This window comes from Malania oleifera, chromosome 7, assembly GCF_029873635.1.
Source record: "Malania oleifera isolate guangnan ecotype guangnan chromosome 7, ASM2987363v1, whole genome shotgun sequence".
In the NCBI taxonomy this organism is placed as follows: domain Eukaryota; kingdom Viridiplantae; phylum Streptophyta; class Magnoliopsida; order Santalales; family Ximeniaceae; genus Malania; species Malania oleifera.
In genome coordinates this window covers 93,344,167-93,364,394 of record NC_080423.1, presented here as the reverse complement: position 1 = coordinate 93,364,394, position 20,228 = coordinate 93,344,167, and the positions used below count along the sequence as shown (strand labels likewise).

Here is a 20,228-nt window from a genome sequence, read left to right as displayed (position 1 = left end):
ACTCCATAATGGCAACTTGATGTTAAATTTCATAGTACAACAACAACAACAAAACCAAACTTTAAATCCCATTAGGTGAGATCGGTAACATGAATCCTTTTTCATCAATTTATGCGATTATGGACAATTTCTGTCGATAAATTCAAGACTATTAAATTTTTATTATCTCATTCTAAGTTATTTTAGATCTACTCACTCTTTTTCACTGGAGCACTATGTGAGAAAAAGAAAACATTGCATTCAAACAGTATAATTCTTAAACGACAGTATGAAAAATATTAAAAATGCAATAGCTCTTTAACCAGCTGCCATATTTCTGGATTTCATCCAGCGAGAACCTTGAATCTTACGCTTGGTAGTAGAAAACTGCTCTGTAACTGTAATGTCATAATGAATCACATACTGAGCACTATAAAATCATAAATACTGTCCCAGTAAACAATTATAATTTTATAAGCAGGAAGCATGCAACATAAAATAATTACGAGTCTTGACTTCAAGCGTTTGAGATTTTACTAAGCTAAAAACACGATACATAAATAGCACATGTATACAAAGTGCATCGGATCATCCACCAGCCACCACCAAGGTTCCACATCTCTTCTAAAGAAGTGCATCAGATCATCCACCAACCACCACCAAGGTTCCTCATCTCTTCTAAAGTTTCAAAGATGTACCAATGTAACAAAAGCACAATTTTCCCCTTGTTTGAGTTGTTACCTTGGGTGCCAGAACATACCCTTAATGCCTTCTGGATCAGGTTCAAAACCTAAATTCCTATAAAACTCCACAACTGCAACCATGGATTAACAAAATACAATAAAATCTCAACATCAAATTCTAGCTCGTTACCAATCAGCATGCCATTGCCAAAGTCAAAAGTAACTACAAGATCATAATTTCAAAACAGGATAAAATCCAAGGAAGAAGAAGAAAGTTTGTTGGCATCATGAAATTTGAAATCCAAAATCAAATCTTAACTTAAAATGTGACTTTCTACAAGTTAGTAACATAGTATAACAAGATTACATTGCAAACACCAGAGACTTGGGTGAGGCACCTTTATTTGATTTATTGCCTAGCACAGAAAATGATGGAAGCGTAGAATCATCATTCATCTTGGCATGTAGGCATGCTTCTGACCATTACGAACAAAAAAAGCAGGATTTAGTGATTATACCTTGACTATCTGCAAAAAGTGTTATGTTGCCAATATCCCTCTGCAGAAGAGCCCTTATAAGCTTTTCAATAAGGGCTTTTCCAAGACCTTGGCCCTGAATCAGAACACAACCAGAAAACAGTGCTGGAGTTAATGAAATATCTAAAATAACCATTATATCATGTTATGAAAAATGTTCAATTCCCCATAATAATCTCAATTTTTTTAGCCTTCACAAAACATAGATCCACCACATTCCTTTACTTGGTTCAATGGTCAAAATCCGAAACTTTTAAGCTCAAACTCGCATGTTTGAATCTTGAAAGTGGCTACAACACCACTATCCTAATGGATAATACCCTAGTACCTATTCATTTACGACCTAAGGAAACATCTTCCAGAAATGCACTACAAAAGAAATAGAAAAATAAATTTTAAAAAAAAAATCTAAAAAATCTCAAATGTCTTGAAATTGAATCTTCAGCCCTTTTTTTTCCCCACAAGTCTTCACAGATATATTTGTTTCCTTTTTCCTTTGTCCAAATTTATTGTATTGTTCTCTAAAGATGTTATAGTATATGTGTTGTTTAGCTGTTTATTTATTTATTTATTTATTTATTTTGTTTATGCAGGTGTTGCTGGGATGAGGAGGGAGCACCCTTTGGAGAAAAAGGGAAATAAAAAAACAAAAATTACATCAATGCAGCCCTCCAGTAACATTGCAAGTCCCCCAAAGAAATACCCCACAAAAACACCAAAAGTAAAAGCACAAAGTGATGCTAAGATTCTAAAAACACAACTCTATTCCAAATAAAATGAGGACAGTACCTATGAGCAAAAAACATCTCATTCCAAATACACAGAACCTGAAAAATGGCAAACCAAGCATCTGCACGAAACATTTTCTTCTTACTTCTCCCAAAACCTCTATCCTCAAAATATCTTCCACATTTTGGTGGATTTGCCTACACCTCACCAAAAACTCCAAAATATTATACAACATAGCCTAGAAACTTCACAAAGAAAGGGACGGGCATTATCTTTGTGAGAGCACTTGCGCATTACACATATATTCAGACTAGAAGCTTTGTCTATCCTTCTCACATGCAACATAATATTAGTATTAATTATGTTAAGCATCAAAATCACATGAAAGCTTTAACTTTAAAAATCCAATCATAGAGAAGCAGAGTGGGCAAAAACTTGTGTTTTTTGCTTCCTTTACTCCCCATTCTAGGTAGGATGTGAAAATAGGAAAGACAATAGTCCTGGTGAGTTTCCCCATAAATACTTCTTGCAGGATTTGTCAAGTGCCTTTTCTTTTCCTTATTTTCCCTGGAAGCCTGGACAGAATCATTTGGCAAGTAAAAGTAGGCCAGTATTATTAGGTTTCTTTAGATGAGGGACAGCAATGTAAGATAAATAGTGCATCAGTGAGGAGGAGTAAGCTAGTTATTGTTAGTGGTAGTAGAAGGGATCGGGATAAACCTATAATAACTTGAAACGAAATAATGGATAAGGATTTGAAATCCCTCAAATTGTCAGAGAAAATCACCCTAGATAATGTGAATTGGCCGAAAAGGTTTCACGTAGCCAACCCCACCTAATGGGACATGAGGCTTGGTTTATTGTCATTGCTGTTGTTTTTGTTTCATTGTTTCTCAAACATATTATATCTATTAAATGCCTATGTTATACAATACATCAGTAGAGTCAGAATTGGAATGCAATTCTGTTGGAAGATTTTTCTATATCAATCAGTCTATGAATGCCAATAATGCTTAAGCAATAATATTTGGATTCAATCAGTACAAAGCCCTACACCAAGGATACACCAAAAGGACAACTGCCAAATAGAAGTGTATTAGAATCTTAAGAATAAAGCAACCTAGAGCAAGGGATTGTGGTTTCCTGCTCACTTATTAGTTATATCCTCTTATCCCAACCCAGTCTGTGGCATGCTTACTTTATATGATTAGGGCCCGAGTCTGACTCTCTTGAATGCTATTTAGAATATCTAATCAATAAGTGTATTCAATACATGCTACCAATAATGCATACGGAAGCAACTTTAAGGTAATTTTAATGATTTAAAAGATCAGGCGCAAGCAAATTGATATTGGGAAAAAACAACATCATTTGCACAAGTGTTAAAACCAACATCTTTTTCTTCTTGGAACACAATTTTGACAATTTACTTCAATACACTAGGAATATTAAGAACAATTAAAATTCTCAAGTTATGAACCTACCAACAGCATGCCTGCATATGCCAACCAATTGAAGTACCTGATAGGAAGGATCAACAAGGACATCCCAAATTGTGGCATTGAAGGCATGATCTGATGTAGCACGAGCCAAGCCAATAAGCTTCTTCTGGTCAATCTCCTCTGTCAAATAACTTTTCCAAATACACTAAGTTGTTCATCATTTACTTTTGAAAAGAAATAGAAAAGAAAGAATAAACTCAGCTGCAGAAGTTCGACGTAACACAAAATTATAAAGAAATGGGAGAATAACACAGCAATGTGTTATTTGGTAAATACCTCCTCCTTCAGATTTCCTTACAGAATGTAATGTGGCTACCATGTAACTATTTTTTAAAGCAGCAGCTAGCTTTGACAATGGTCTCCGAGGCCAACCCACCTATGAACGAGTGACATGATGCAGTTTATAAAATATTTAAAGCAGAAATAAATTGCGTGAATTAAAATATAAACATTTTTTAAAAAATTAAAAATAAAAAATTTATTGGCATTGAACTACTTTTTGTATTTATTTTAGCTAATATTATTTTTGAGAAATTGATTGAAAAGGGGATAGGGCGTAGGAGGGGGTGCATTAACTGCATTGGACTAACCATAAAACTATTGTCAGTTCAGCCAGTATACATCAATCTAAAAGAGATATTTTCCATTGTAATACAACAAGTAACTCAAATAATTTATGAATCTAGAACTCCTGATCTTGGAAGTAGGAGGAGCACTCAGCCCACAAGAACTCAAATATACAATGTCACACAAATCAATATATGCATGTCTAAGAATAACTATATTTCCATAGAATACATGCACACAGTAAGATATTCACATGTACAAACAACTATAAAAATTTTTTTTTTTTATAACTATGTACAAACAACTATATGATAAACAATCTATCTTTCTTTCAACAGTGAGTACATGTGCATGTTCACGTTTAAAAGTTCATGGCAATAAAATTAATCACCTTATCACATAGGGCTTGAAGATCATATATATCAACATCTCCACCAGAAGAAAAAATAATTTGTTGAATTGCTCCGTCTGGTTCAGTCCTTTCAACTAGAACAAACTCTTGGGGCAAGGTTTCTTCCTCTTCTTGGAGTGTTGGAGGTGGTTCAATTACCTGTGCCGTGTTTTTCTTCAATAACCTGCAACAGGGAGAAAGTTAATGCCCTGCTAGATTATACGTACTAGGTAGTCTAGGTAGTATGAGACTGAATGGGAGGATGGTGTCTTCAATCTGCTACTCACATGTAGGAAAATGGTTAATAAATTAATTCAGGATGCAGGAACAACAGATCAAACAGTGAATGACAGTTTATTACTACCAATTCCTTGGGGTTAGCTACAATAGTTGCAAGTTTCCAACTGCTTGGTGCAATAAAATTTAATTAGGCAAAGACACAAGCTGTGAACTAAAAAAGCCCATTGTAAGCTGTTCCATCAATTCATCCTTCATCATTGATAGTGAAGGGAGGATAATGATTTAGGATGAGATAAAAAATTGGATGGTATCAGTTAAGTATGCAAAGTGCAGGGAGAACAAGCAACAGTGAGGACAAGAACCCGAAGTACTGAATTTCCAAAATAAAGTTCACGGCAGTACCAGTACACCTCTATAAATGTATACATGTAAATTGTTTAAAATTTATAATCAGTGCGCATACACTGCCATAAGAATCGATTGATTTGCATGTACAAGTGTAATTGTTTCTTTTCAAGTAAACTCACAAACCATGATGACCAAGTACTATGCTTCCATTGCTCTTATCACAAGATCTTTCTTGAATTCAGGTCCCCCTGCCTAAACTTTTCCTGAAGGCACTTCATAGAGTCTCGATGAGAAACTTTTTTTGGGCGTGCCATGTCTGCAATGGAGTACCTAATTGTGAGTATCAACACATGCATGTAAAATATGGTTATTCTACTTGCTATGTGCCACAGGGCGGCAGAATCCCAAGGCTAAAAGAAACACCTCTGCCTTATTCAGCCAAACATGCAACAGAGTCACACTTGTGTTGCGACAGGACTACACCAAGTCCCATCCAATCACACTCATCCAAATACATAAAAACACTCATAATCCAATCAAAGGTCAAGTATCATACAATCATTGGCATGACAGCCCTTGTCCCAACTAAAATGGTCATTGAAGAACCACGACTTGAATGGTATGGGTCTTGTATTCACATCTCATAAGCACAGAGGATAACTTTCATCCCCAAATGTAATCCTTGTGTAATAGTACCTGCTGGCTGCCACTAAACACCCATATGTTGAAGATCAGGAAAGCGACATCATACACTTCTCGAGACAAACATATGAAGGTTCAACATCCCTTGATAGTCCAATTGGTCTAAGACAGCACCACTCATGAGTAAACCCAAGGGCCAACACAAATGCCCAGCAAACATCCCAATCAATAGTAATGTGCGACACCATTCTCCAATGGGTCATCCATGGGGCTCCAAATCTCACACGAGAGCCCAATACACCCCTCAAGGATGTCAAGAGCTCACCCCAAGCATTCCTTAGGGTTAGTGTGTTCACTTCGTGCCTAAAAGGACTCCAAGGGTGGTAAGACACTCACCTAGTATTCCCCCCTAAAGTAATCAGCTCTCATACCATTTTCATTCTAGCATGAGGAATCATCTGCGGCTTTGAAAAATCATACTTCACTTGACCAAAAACACTGCTTAGATAACTAAACACCATAAGGCCGTAGTGGCACTCACAACCCATCTATGACATCTCCAACCGATGTTTATAATAGTTGCTTCCAACACAAATCCTCATGCCCATTGTGTTTTTCCAAGGCTGCCATGGTCCTCTTGCTCATGTCATGGATGCAAGAATGTAAGATCGTGACTCCCAACACCATCTTATCAACATCCTCGTTGATTAAAAGACACATTGTTCTTGAGCTAAAACTTCAACAAACTCCACGCAAACACTATTCAAACCAATGAACTCTACAAGCTAATCTCCATTGCACGCAATCTGCAACTGCATCACCTTTTCCAAAGTAAAGTATAACTGATATTTCCAAAAGATCCTCAGCAAACAAATTCCCCAGTAGAAAATATTCTTCAAAACACTCCCAAACAGATATTCAATTTCCTCTGAAAACACGTCTAGACCTCCAATTCCTCCAAAGTAAGTAGCTACCCTAGTGAACACTCATCCAACTCATTCCACCTCAACAATCCTCAATATACATCCTATTTTTTCTTTGCACCTTAGTAACATAAAATCCCCTTACAATTTGAGTAGAAGACCCATTCCTTGGATTCCAAATGCAAACATCTTCCCAATATCAATCTTAATCCTGAAAGCAACATTACTTCACCATTTCTAACCCAAGGAAACCCCATGGAAAAGGAAGTTCAACTGATGGTTCCCTTCTCCCAATCTACCACTGATAACCTTGCATGATACAATCACTCAAAGGTTGCTCCCACCTCTTTTCATGAGCAAAGATGTTCATTCTGGATCCCCTCTTCCCGAAGGACTTTCATAGTGAAGGCTCTTTCATCTTAGTAGATGGCTTCCACACTAGGTACAAAAACAAAGTTATTTGCAACCTTCAAACCTCAAAGATAAAGAACACATCCCCAATTTTTTCAAAGTGTAACCATCCTCTTCTAAATCACAATTCAAAAGTCAATCATCCATTCCATATATTCACCATCCTAGTAGTGTAATATACCACTTATGAAATCCTTGCTCCCATTCAATAATTGTACCCCAAGGCTCATTATTTGATTCCCATCTCAAGCACAAGCATTCAATATTGGTTCATGCTTCAATTGTCCTCCAACTTCCAGCCTTAAACCCAATTCATCACAGCTAACTTTCAATTCAAATGCCCTTCGACTTTCAAGTCTCAAAATCAAACAATTTTGAATGGTTGCCTGCTGGCCGAGTTGCACAGAGATTACTTGCAAGAATCACAAAAGGACCTCTAGCCAACATAGAACATACACCCTCTAGCAAAAATAAGTAATATGCTCTTAGGCAATGAAATCCCAATGCCCTCTGGCAATGGTAAAAACAAGGCCCTCTTGGGCACTAGGCATACATATGTTGAACCATTAATTCCTCAACATTTTAGCCTCACAGCTGTGTTTTCCCACAAGAATCCAACACTCGGGGGCCTCTTAGGGTTCCAATGTAGTCCTCTAAGAAACATTCATGGTCCACTTCAAGTCCACACCCAATAGGGTTTCCATCAACAACGTGACCAACTCAAGCCACACTCATATGGCTTGAGGTTTACCTTCTTATAGACCAAGAATCCCACATCTCTTTATGGAATACAAATTTTCAAAGTTGAACAAAAGACACCTTTGGCAAAAGCTCCCACAATTGTCCACTTCCATAGATCCAAGTATATCACCTCTAACAATGAAGCAAGGACACCACAAGAATAATAGTTGATCACAATCCAGACTGAAGTGCCAAAATATAGGAGACATCCTATAGTGTGGGGTCAACACCCACCCCAGAGGCATAAGGTATCTAAAATCATCCTCCCACGGAATAAACACTTATCCTTGCACTCATGGTGTAAGGAACTCAAGCATCCTTATTCCATAAGATAGGATATTGAAGGCCAACATCAGCCGATCTACACAACATGTAACACGATAAAAGGAGAGAGGGAGACCAATACACAACCAATGGCAAGCTAATCATTTCCCACTCAATGTCACATCTCAAGTTCCAACAACATTAATCCAACCTCACCCTACAAGGCAAAAAGAATCACTTTTGCATCATTTTTCCAAATATTTGAGACTCATTGCCATGTGGCGACCCATCCTGCCACACTCATCTAAATACACAAAAACGTGACAAAGTATTATTGGCATGACAACTCTTTGTCCCAACTAAGATGGGAACCAAGACTCAAATGGTAAGGGTGTTCTACTCACATACACAAGCACTAAGAGTATCTCTCATCCCACTCTACAACACATATCTCATGTAAGAACAACTACCACTGAACACACATAAGTTGAAGCTAGGGAAGTGACGTCATACACTACTCAAGACAGACATAAAAAAGTTCATCATCCTTCAATAGTTCAATCGATCTAAGATGACACTACCTGTGAGTAAAACCAAGGGCCAGCATGAATATCTACCCTAACCTCCAAGCTCCAAGTCAAGAGCAACACAAAACACTATTCTCCAACGGGTCCTCCATGAGACTCCCAATCCCACACGAAAGCCCAAGACATTCATTGACGATGTCAAAAACCTGCCCAAAAGTGCTCCATTAGTGCGTGGTAGAACATTCACTTGGGACTCCCCACAAGATAATCAACTTTTTGCACCATTCTAATTCTAGCATGAGGAACCATCCAAAGGTCTAAAGAATCATACTTGTCTGAGAACATCATTTAGATAATTCTAAACACAACATAAGGCCAAAACAACACTTAAAGCCCATCTATGACATCTCCATGATCAAATCCAAATTTAAAATAATTACTCCTAATACACATCTCCATGTTGATTGTGTATTTCCAAGGCTGCCCATGCTGCCCTCATGCTCATGTCATAGATGCAAGAACATAAAACTGTGACACCATGCATTTCATCCCATGCCAAAGCACTCAGACCCCATGCTCTCATGCTACTTGATAAGCATATTGACAAGAGATGACCTGCCAATCAACTAAGTAAGAAAGGGGGAGCACATGCCTAGCCAGGAAGGAGGATTAAAGCACCAACAAGCTACCATATCACTATTTAGTAGTTTAATGTCAAAATTTTCTCCATGTCCTCAATGTTTAACTTTGTAGCCTTCTCGGCAAGGCATTATTATGGCCTCAAAACTATACATTTAGGAGTAGATATCAGTCTTATATCAAGAGATAAAATAAAGCTCACATGGCTTGATTTTTAATTAATTAACTATTATTACCTTGCTTGAATTAACAAGAGCAAAGAATGAAAAGTTACAATCTCAATAATAATAATAATAATACTTGCATTAAAATTGTTAGATTACCATTTTATGTAAAATCTTAAGCTATTAGGTTGTGGGCCAACAATATCAAGATTTAACAACACTTCACACGTGCAACCTAATGCTTGGAGAGATAAACACACGGTAGATAACACCCATTATAGGAAATATAATAATTTTTTAATCGCCACAAAATAAATGCATGCAACAAAACTAAAACCCAAGACCTCCTGATAACTAGCTCTAGTACCGTATTAGATTACCACTTTACCTAAAAGCTTAAGCTATTAGGTTGTAGGCCAACAATGTATATCAAGCTTTAACACAAAATATTCTTAAAAAAACAGCAGCCTAAAGAATAATGGATGATCTTCAAATACAATAAAAGTCCTCGAACATCCATTAATGGGATTCCATTTTATAACCCGAGTCATCAATTTTATTATGGGTCATCCAGAAATTTAATGTTGTAATTGATAGTTACAAAGTAAATTTAAATTTAAATTTTTAGAAACACAGCTCTACAGAAAATTATTGTTCATTTCAAACTCATAGAGATTCAATCATTTGATGAAATGTGTTACTAAGTTTATTTGAACACCCACAAGCAAATGAGAAAATAGTCTTCTTCTTCCTACACTTCCAGGACTATCTCTGTGCTTTAATTTATTTTAAAATTACCCCCTAGGAATTTGTTTACTGCAAATATAAGTTTCTTTTATTTAGAAAGGCTTATTACTAAAGTAGGATATTCAGATTGTTTCCATACATGCAATCTGCAAACAATAAAAAAGGTTGGATCCCATTGTCTCATGATTCATTGTGGAACCAATATGCAGACTACTTGGTGGAGGCGAATTTCATCTTAAGGAGAGTGTTATTTGAGCATGCCTTGGAGCATTTCATTTCTGATTTTTTAACAGTCTTAAGATGAAATAAAAATAGCAGAGGTCAAATAGGCTATTTAATGGAAGAGGTAAAGGAACCTTTGTCTTCCAAATTATTAGATTACTACTTCACCTGAAAGCTTAAGTTGTAAGGTTGTCGGCAAACAATGTATAACAGACTTTAACACAAATAAATTTTGTTAAGAGTGAAAGAAAAATCAGGTGAGGGCTAGACTAGATGCACATAAAAAGATTTGCAAGAAGCATTAACAAAGCTACAATAGGACACCAAAGCCTTTTGTCATCAGAGAAGGAAAGTCAGCATGATTCAAAAATAGTACTTAAAGAGCTAAACTCAGCCAACTATCATATGGAAAGCGAACTAAAGATTCCTAGAAATAGAAGGGCCATCCAGATGATAGAAGTTCAGAGTATAGAAATGTGGAATAAAAGAGGGAAAGCATCACAAAGAGGACATTCCTTTGCACAAGTCTTCACAAACCACATTTTCGACCATCCCCAAAACAGTACCACCAGCTAGAACTCCAAAGGTGCCCAATTTTTTTATAAAAATAAAAAATAAAAATTGAAAAATAATAACATATGACCCAAATCAAAAAATACTACTTCAACTGCTTGTTGCCTCTCTAAAAAACAGCAGACCTTAAAAGTGGGGCGTATAAATCAATATTTTATCCATGGGCATAATAATGCTTTTCAGTTTGGGGTAGGGAGGGGTAGTATTTTAACAAGCTGCAAAATAGGGTAATGTTTAAAGGATTTTGAAATTGATAAAACAACAGAGAAGGTCCAGGTTACCCAGCTCTGATGGAGTCCCAAAAGCTAGCCTTCAATTGACCAACCTTAAGCTCTCTACTTCCTACAAAAACAACATTAGAAGTACACAATTATTAAATTTAAAAAAAAATCATATTTTTACTGTAGTGCAACCTTGCATTACAATATCCAAAGAAAACAAAAGAGATCAACTAAATAAATTTCAAATATAGATGAATTCACAAAGAATTGAGTGAACAAATGATACATGAAGTAAAGAGCGAGCAATTGAGACATTACCTAAGTTGTTATTGTTGAATAATTGGGTAAAAATGGAAGACTCAACCTCAATGATAGGTCTCTCCATCTATTTATATTATATGTCAAAGTACAATAACAATGACAATAATATCCTCACTAACTAACACATACTAATAAAGTAATAATACTAAATGACCAAATAACCATTAACACTCCCCCTCAAGCTAGAGCATATATATTATATGGTCCTAGCTTGTTACAAATGAATTTCACGCGAGTACCTCCCAAGGATTTAGTGAATAAATCAGAAAGCTGCAAATCAAACTTCACACAAGTGGTAGTAATGAGCTTTTATACAAGTTTCTCCCAAACCAAGTGACAATCAAATTCAATGTGCTTTGTCTGCTCATGGAAGACCGAGTTGGAGGTAATATGAATAGCAACTTAATTATCACACATCAACTTCACAGGCTGAAATGTGAAAAATCCAACTCTTCCAACATGTTCTTTAGCCAAACAACTTGACGTGTAGTGTGAGTCATAGCCCTATAGTATGACTCGACGCTTGACTTGACCACCATAATTTGTTTCTTACTTTTCCAAGAAACCAAATTAACAACAACAAAGATACAATACCCAATTGTGGATATTCAGTGGAAAGGAGAGCCAACCCAATTTGCATCTGTACATCCCTTAATATAAGCATGACCTCGATCTTGATATAAGAGACCTCCCCCTAGTGCACCTTTTAGATATCTCAAAATGTGAATTATTGCATCTAGTGACTTGTTCTCGAAGAATCAAGAAACTGACTCACAACCCTAGTTGCAAAAGATATATCCAGTCAAGTGAATGTGAGATAATTCAACTTTCCAACAAGTCTTCGGTACCGTCCTCGGTTAGGCAACAAATCACCCATATTTAGCACTAACTTACTGTCAGGATCCATGGGAGTATCAACATGTTTGGATATCAACAACCCAATCTCACCTTAAAGATCAATAACATACTTTCCCCATGACAAAACTATTTTGATACGAGATCTCAATACTTCTATACCCAAGAAGTACTTCAATATAGTCCCAAATCCTGGTCTGAAATATAGTATTTAGGAAAAACTTTAGATCCTAGATGTCTTGATCATCATCTCTAGTAATCACAATATTGTCCACAAACACAATAAGCAAAAATCCTGTCAAATGGAGTATGACAATAAAATCAAAGTGGTCCGCTACACACCGTTGGAGGCGCCAAAGTCAAGTACGACAACACTGAATCAACCAAACCATGCTCCCGAAGACTGTTTTAAACCATATAATGGTTTCTTGAGTTGACACACTAAGCCTCACTCCCAAAACCTAGGTGGTTGCTACGTATAGACCTCCTTTTGAGGATCACCATGTAGGAAAGCATTCTTCACATCTAACTAATGTAGAGGCCAACAAAAAGTAGTGTGGCTAAAGGGATAAACAAACATACTGAAGCAAGTTTAGCGACTAGAATGTGTTTGAATAATCCAAATCACACACTTAAGTATATCCCTTAGCAACAAGGCAAGCCTTAAATCAAACCACAAAACCATCTGGATTGACTTTCATAGTATACACTCAACAACAACCAATCAAAAACTTATCAAGAGGGAGAGGTATCAACTCCCTATTATCATTATCTTGCAGTGCATGCATCTCTTCAATCATTGCATTCCTCCACCCAAAATGGGGCAAGGCTTCAAAAATAAATTTTGGAAAAGTAGCAAAAGACAAAGTACTAACAAAACAGTAATAAGAAGGTGACAAGAAATCATAACAAACAAAATTAGAGATTGTATGTTGGGTATAACTATTTTTACCTTTTCAAACAACAATGAGAGGATCAAAATCTAGGGAAATAGGATCATTTGATGAGGAACTAAAGGCATAGAAGTGGAAGCTAGAGGAAGCGCTCCTCCCTTGAGTTACCGTGTGTATACCTGAAAATTGGAATGATTCAAGCAACAAGGACTCAAATTGGATGAAGACTTAGGAGGATTGAGCACAAATATTATGTTAGGATTTGGAAGGCAAGCTAGAGGAAGGGACTCATTAAGACCAACAAAACTCAAGGAACCAGAGTAGTATGGTGTGGACTAAAAAAAGGGGACATTAGCAGAGACAAAGAATCGATGTAAACTAGGGCTATAACATCGACATCCCTTTTAAGTATAGGAATACCCTAGAAAAATATATTTGATAGCACAAGGATCCAACTTATCTATTCCTGGAATTAGCTTATGGACAAAAGACACGCAAACAAATATACAAGAGGAAGGGAGAAAAAAGGAGTCTTAGGAAAGATAACTGAATACGGGATTTTACCACTACAAAGTATTCTGCTGGCATATCAAACTATGTCTTTATTTAAGAATAGAAGGCACAAAAGATATTAAACAACCCAAAACAATTTTTCATTGAATACAAGCAAGTCATCCTAGAGTAATTATCAAAAAATGTAACAAAGTACCAAAACCCTAATTTCGACATGACATGCCTAGGACCTCAACATTAGAATGGACGAGCATGAATGGACTATCCATCTGTTTGTTGCTTATGAAGCAAAGGGAACACAAATGATGTTTTCCTAGCTGACAACACTCATACTTAAGACTAAACACAAAACTCAAGGTAGGAACTAGCCGTTTCAATTTGTCCAAGGACGGATGACCAAGGTGACAATGGATTTCAAGTGGTGCAGCAATGGTTGTGCAAGCAATGGGAGAAAAGAGCGACTCAAAGTAGTAAAATCCACGAGCCTCATGTCTTGTGCCAATTGTCTTCCCCGTCTTCAAATTTAAATAACCACAAAATTAGAAAAGAAGGTTACAAAACAATTCAGTGACTTTGTAAGCTTACTAACTAACATGAGATTGAAAAGGGACTTAGGAATGTACAAAACAATAGAAAGAGAGATGGAATGAGTAGGATTTACTATTCTTATCCCCCTAGTTGTAGTTGTGGACCCACCAGCAAGGATAATTTGAGGTAGATTTTAGGATATTAGAGGGAGGGCAAAAAAGGAATTGATTACATCTGTCATATGACTAGGAGCAACAAAGTCAATAATCCAAGAACTTGTGAGAGTGATACCATATCACATACAAACTACAAGATTACCCTTCTGAGCAAAAGATGCAATGTGATGAAATGCTTGTTGGGATGCTAGATACTATAGGAACCTTGAATGCTCCTCCTCTGAGATAGTTATATTTTCCAGTTCACCTAAACAAATGCCTGACAATGGAAACACACTTTTGGGATTTGAGGATGCCATCCCAACACACATACAACCTCGATACAACAACAATTCAAAAATGCAGAAACAAAATGCTCTTTGAATTTCAAAAGTGAACTTCTGGACCAACCGAAACAACTACAAGTGAACTTCCAGACCAACTAAAACAAACACAAATGAATCAACCACTTATTCAACCATGAACGAGTCACCAACACTAGACATAGCACTATCACAGCCCTACAAAATCAATGTATGACATTGCTACAGGTCCAAGAAACTTATGAACTTTACTAATATCGAACAACAACACTGGGTTGCCACAATTGTGTGGTCGAAAAAGGTTGGATTTTTTCAACAAAAAGCATTCCCTATAGCTTGATATTATGGTCTATGGAAGGAATTAGAACATTCTAGAGGAAAAAAGCAGAAAAAGGTGACCAAAAACTCTCTCGCACGCCAGCACGTTGAGTTGGGACTGACGGTAGTCAACCAACACATGGGAATGCGTGGGGAGGTTTCCAACAATGGGATTTTGGTAGGGTTATAGTTCAAAGGCTTCTGTCTTTGGCTATATGGTTGGTTTTGTGAAATATTGAGGGATTTTAGTGGTTTTGAAAAGGGCAGCAATGAGGAGGGTGTTTTCCAGCAACAACTGAGTTAGGTTTGGTGGTAGGGTTTAGGTTGGATCGTGTTCTGATACCATGTTGAATAATTAGGTAAAATGGAAGATCTAACCTCAATGATAGGCTTCCTCTATTTGTAATATATGTCAAGCACAATACCATTGACCATAGTACCCTTACAAACTCACACCTACTAACACAACTCTAACACATACTAATAATACTGAATAACCAAATAACCATTAACAGTTATTAAGGGGAAGAAACCATTATGAAAGTGTGCAACACATGCACATATGAGAAATATTTGGAAGACAATTTATTCTAATTTTAAGGTAAATTCTCTCTAATCCCCCATTCCTTGTGGATGATTAGTTGAAAATAACACTAAGGACACTTGTGGATGTCATTTTAACAATCAAATTTCCCTCTTCCATCACTTCTGCCTTTAACAATGATCAGGGCCGGCTTGACTATAAGGCCATTGAGCATTTTGCATAGGGCTCCAAAAATTTTGGGGGCCCCAAATTTTTTTTAATGTTAACATTATTTATGATGCCATCTCTTCCTATACTCTTTTCTCTCACTAACGATTGACTTTCCCACTATCTCAAAAGTAAATGAAAATGTATTCTGAAAAGTAAAGTAAATGCAATTTAATTCTTTCTTTTTCAAGTCGTAATGTCTCATGGTCATTTGGCACAATTCTTGAAAGTTGAAATTGACTACATCTATTATGTCTTTAAATATTCTATTGACTATTACACTGTCCCTCCCTCACACGGTCTCAAGCCCTCTCTCTCATTCATTCTCATCTCTAACTCTCTATTACTCTCATCTCTTTCTCTTTATCTCTCTCACTCTCTGTGATATTTTATTTGCACTTCAATGTTTTAGATTCTCTGATTTTCTGTGATTTTGCATCTCAAAAAATTTGAAAAAATAATTTTAAATAAAAATAAAAATTAAACTAAATATAAAGAGGTTCTAATTAAAACATTCGCCTAGGGCCCCATATTGTGAAGAGCGGCCCTGACAATGGTAAAGAAGAATCACATAAATTCCATTTTATAGTCCTAAGCATCTTATTTCTCCATATTCCTAACTTAGTAGCCAATCTTATTCGTTCTGCCTTCTTAGACCATGGATCGGAATTGAATAAAATTTCAGACATATTTGTCATTTGATAATGAAGTTAAGTATGCATTAAATATATTTATTAAAAAAATTTAGGACTAGATGACATCCCAATTGAAGTTTGGAAATGCTAATAAAGTAACATGGTTACCTAGTTTATTTAAAATAAATAAGACTAAGAAATTTTCTAGATGAATGGACAGAGCACTTTAATACCTTTATACAAAAATAAAGGAGATATTAAGAAGGAGAATGCTTAATTATCATGCACAATAGAGTCACTTAACTGGCAGTTCAAATAAAGTGAACGTTAAATATTATTGAGTAATTAATCTGAATTCATTTGTTTTCACTATTGTTGTTGTCGTTAGTGATAACTGTCCTTTACTGGAAGTTCTTTATATTGAGGCACCACCGGACCCACACTTTCTTTCAAAGTTAAGAACTTTCAATTGATTTCTATGTCAATGGAGCTCTTATTTTCTTTTCAAGGGTAATTGAGTGAGCAGATATAAATTTTTAGGGCAAACAAGGGCAGTACTAAACATGCAGGAGAGCACAGTCCTACCAAGCAAATTCATTCACTGAATAGCCACTTCAATGTATAGATAAATTCGTACAAACCTCCAGCAAGCCCATAGTTTGAACCGTAAGGAAACGACAACCGATTTGGAACTTGATAGTCACAACTAGTAGAAATGCTAGGGCACCTGCAACGCACACAAACGCAATTATTCACCAAAAAAAACCCTAATTCTGCGACGTAACAAGAGAAAATGCACGATCAAGTGAAGCTTGACAAAAGACCAGTGCCGCGATTATTAACATCCGAATCAAATATCACACTGTTTCTCACGGATTGTAGTGGAAACAGAACTGAGAGGCTGCTTGTTCGTTGAGAACAATTGAAGAATTATTGAAGAAGGATATTAGAACTTCTCAGAATTCGAAGGGACTTACAGAGACGAAGGTGAGAGCACGCTGCTGGCAACCATTTTAGGCTGTACAGAGATGTCGTGGATATGTCCACGACTGCATTTTGTGGATATTGGCCTTCGCACGGTGAGAAAATTCGCTTATTGGTGCATCGGGCCGATTATATTTTGCCACGTGCCCTGACAGATTTTGGTTTTAACAAAACCCCTATGAAAAGCCCAAAAAATTAGTAATCAAACAAATAATATACTGCAACTCTCTTATATTTAGTGAATAAGGTCGGATATGTAAAAGCAATCGATATCTTTATAAATTTTTATGTTTATATTCCTTTGTATTTTGATAGACATGTGATTATTAAAAATGTAAGTAAATTAAGGAAAATGGTATACACTCGGCAACAAAGAAAATTGGGTTGGCAGCAACAGCTTATTTCTTGTGACACTTTAGGAACAGGAGCAGATTTGAAAATCATGTCATTAACCCTGTGGAGTTAGTGAGTGTGATTCAAAGACATACTTATAGTGCAGTATATGATAAATTTGAATTGTATGATTTTGACTAGCATATATGGTGTAGACTAGATACAGGGAACTTTATATTGTACCTGAAGCTCTGGATCTAGCCATCTTCACCCCTAGGAATGCCCAGGTTTTGTTGTAAATAGCAGGATGCCTCTTGGTTGTATTTTAGATAGATATGTTTTCCTTTGATCCTGGGGATTCCCGGAGTAGTTGTACATTCAGTTTGATCAATACATTTACCCATTTGATCCAAAAAAAAAAAAGTTAAAGTCTATTCCCAAGTTATAATTCATTTTATAATTTAACTCGATATTACTCGAGTTTGAAACGAGTTAAAGTTATTCGAATATTTTAATAAGCCTAATAAGAGTTTTACAATAATACGTGTGAGTCTAATCGAGCTTTTCGTAATAATTGATATAAGACAATTGAGAGAAATTAGATATAAATAAATAATTGAGAGAATCAGAAAAGAAAAAATAAAAAAGATAATGTTGTGTAAATATACCAATGCGCAGCAGAAACACAAATTGATCGTGCAATGCAACAACCAACGATGAATAATACGGAAAACATAATCACATACAGGTAATTATCAAAGCAACAAAACACATGACACAAGAATTTACGTGGTTCGACAATGTGCCTACGTCAACAGGAGCATACGAGGGAATTTCACTGGCTACCATTGAACAAGGGTTACAATATAGTTTATATACTAACCCTACACATATAAAAGACTTAGAAAGTTCCTAAAACACCACTGTAACAATTCCAGGATGTTTTGCCTTCGAATCCCCAACCTACTGATCTTCCCGATTCAAAATTCGAAATCACCGCCGAATAAGACCATCGACGATTTGCTAAAACCGTCAACGGTTTAATACTGAAACTAAAATGCAAAGACCAAAACTGTCGACAATTTCAAGCAAACTGTCGACGGTTTTCTCCCTAGGGTAAGTTGTTGATGTAACCGTTGACCAAACTGCCGACTGTGTCTTCCTGCAGCCCAGCTTCCTTGTTCTTGCTCATTATGCTTTCCCTATGCATGCGTTCCACTCAATATGAGCCACAAACTCCAACAATTTCCATCTTGACGAATATTCACCCCTTAGGAGATATATGAAAGCATAACTTGCAGCTCCACCTAGGACAGCAGGTTGGGACTCCTCCCATCTAACAACTAGAGACATTGGTCAAGTTCAAGAAATACTTGGACTTGTCCATTGTAACAGGCTTTGTCAACATATATGTTGCATTCTCAGACATGTAAACTTATTCAAGTAGTAGTTCATCAGAAGCAACCACTTCCCTGATCCTGTGAAACCGCACATCTATGTGTTTGGTCTTCGCATAATACACCTGATTCTTTGCCAAATAGATGGCTCTCTAACTATTACAATGCAGTCGCAATACTCTAATTCAATAGTAGAAAGTGTAACAAGTGACTACATCATGGACCTCCAACAAATAGGTCATCCCACAAGGGTGAATACACACCCAATAATAGACCTTCTATCATCCAAGTCCCCTGTATAGTCTGCATCCGCATATCCTACCACTGAAGGATCACCCTGTTACCCCTCAAGTATCTAAGAATCCACTTGACTGCATCCTAATGTTGTTGACCCAGATTCAAAAAATACTTGCTCACCATACTAATAGTTTGTGTTAGGTCTAGTCTCGTACATACCATAACATACATTAAACACCCCCACTGCACTGGCATATGGGATCTTTGACATGTCACGGACGTCATCACCTATCTTTGAGCACTGGGCAGTAGACGACCTAAAATGATTTGCTAACGATGTACTCATCGATTTTGCATTAACCATGTTAAACATCTTAAACACCTTCTCCACATAGCTACCTTGAGATAACCACAATTTCCTTGCAGTTATGTCTCTACAAAATCTCTATCCCAAGAATCTTTTTGACCGCACCCAAATCCTTAATGTCAAACTCTTTACTTAATAAAGTTTTCAAATGATTTACCTTAATCACATCATTCACAGCAATCAGCACGTCATCAACATAAAGCAATAGAAAAATGAGTGAACCGTCCTCAAGACACTTCACATAAACATAGCAATCATATTCACACCTTCTGTAGTCAATATGGATCATGTAAGAGTCAAAACATTTGTACCACTGCCCCAAAGATAGCTTTAGCCCGTAAAGTAATTTCTTCAATTTAAGGACCAAGTGTTCCTATCTAGGCTGACTGAACCCTTTTGGCTGTGCCATGTAAATCAACTCCTCTAAATCACCATGAGGACCACTGTCTTTACGTCCATCTGCTCCAAATGCATGTTGAAATGTGCCACCGAATCCAACACTACCCTGATGGAAGTGTGTCTGATCATAGAAGAGAAGATCGCATCATAATCGACTCCTTTCCTATGTG

The 20,228-nt window shown here is 36.6% G+C and overlaps 1 protein-coding gene across 3 annotated transcripts; it reads right to left on the bottom strand.

Annotated features, from left to right (window-relative positions):
- Positions 1-424: 424 nt before the first annotated feature.
- LOC131160200 (histone acetyltransferase TAP1) lies at positions 425-17,399 on the bottom strand. Of its 3 annotated transcripts, none has more exons than XM_058115604.1 (8): positions 17,319-17,399; positions 16,983-17,068; positions 11,110-11,170; positions 4,388-4,571; positions 3,706-3,805; positions 3,449-3,549; positions 1,181-1,274; positions 425-1,078 (listed from the first exon to the last, which is right to left on the bottom strand). In XM_058115604.1, exons 1-8 carry the CDS (start codon positions 17,351-17,353, stop codon positions 1,026-1,028), a joined length of 714 nt encoding a protein of 237 aa, XP_057971587.1. In that variant the 5' UTR covers positions 17,354-17,399; the 3' UTR covers positions 425-1,025. The 3 variants fall into 3 exon arrangements, with proteins under 3 accessions (XP_057971587.1, XP_057971586.1, XP_057971588.1); XM_058115603.1 differs by having other exon boundaries at positions 425-793; XM_058115605.1 differs by having other exon boundaries at positions 425-777.
- Between the last annotated feature and the right edge of the window lie 2,829 nt (positions 17,400-20,228).

Coding starts and splice junctions, on each gene's coding strand:
- LOC131160200 (XM_058115603.1), bottom strand. CDS start 17,353: ATGGTTGCCAGCAGCGTGCTCTCACCTTCGTCTCT. Junction 11,171..16,982: donor AAACTATGGGCTTGCTGGAG/GTTTGTACGAAT, acceptor TTGTTTTTGTAG/GAAGTAGAGAGCTTAAGGTT. Junction 4,572..11,109: donor TGGGACTCCATCAGAGCTGG/GTAACCTGGACC, acceptor TCCCTGTTGCAG/GTTATTGAAGAAAAACACGG.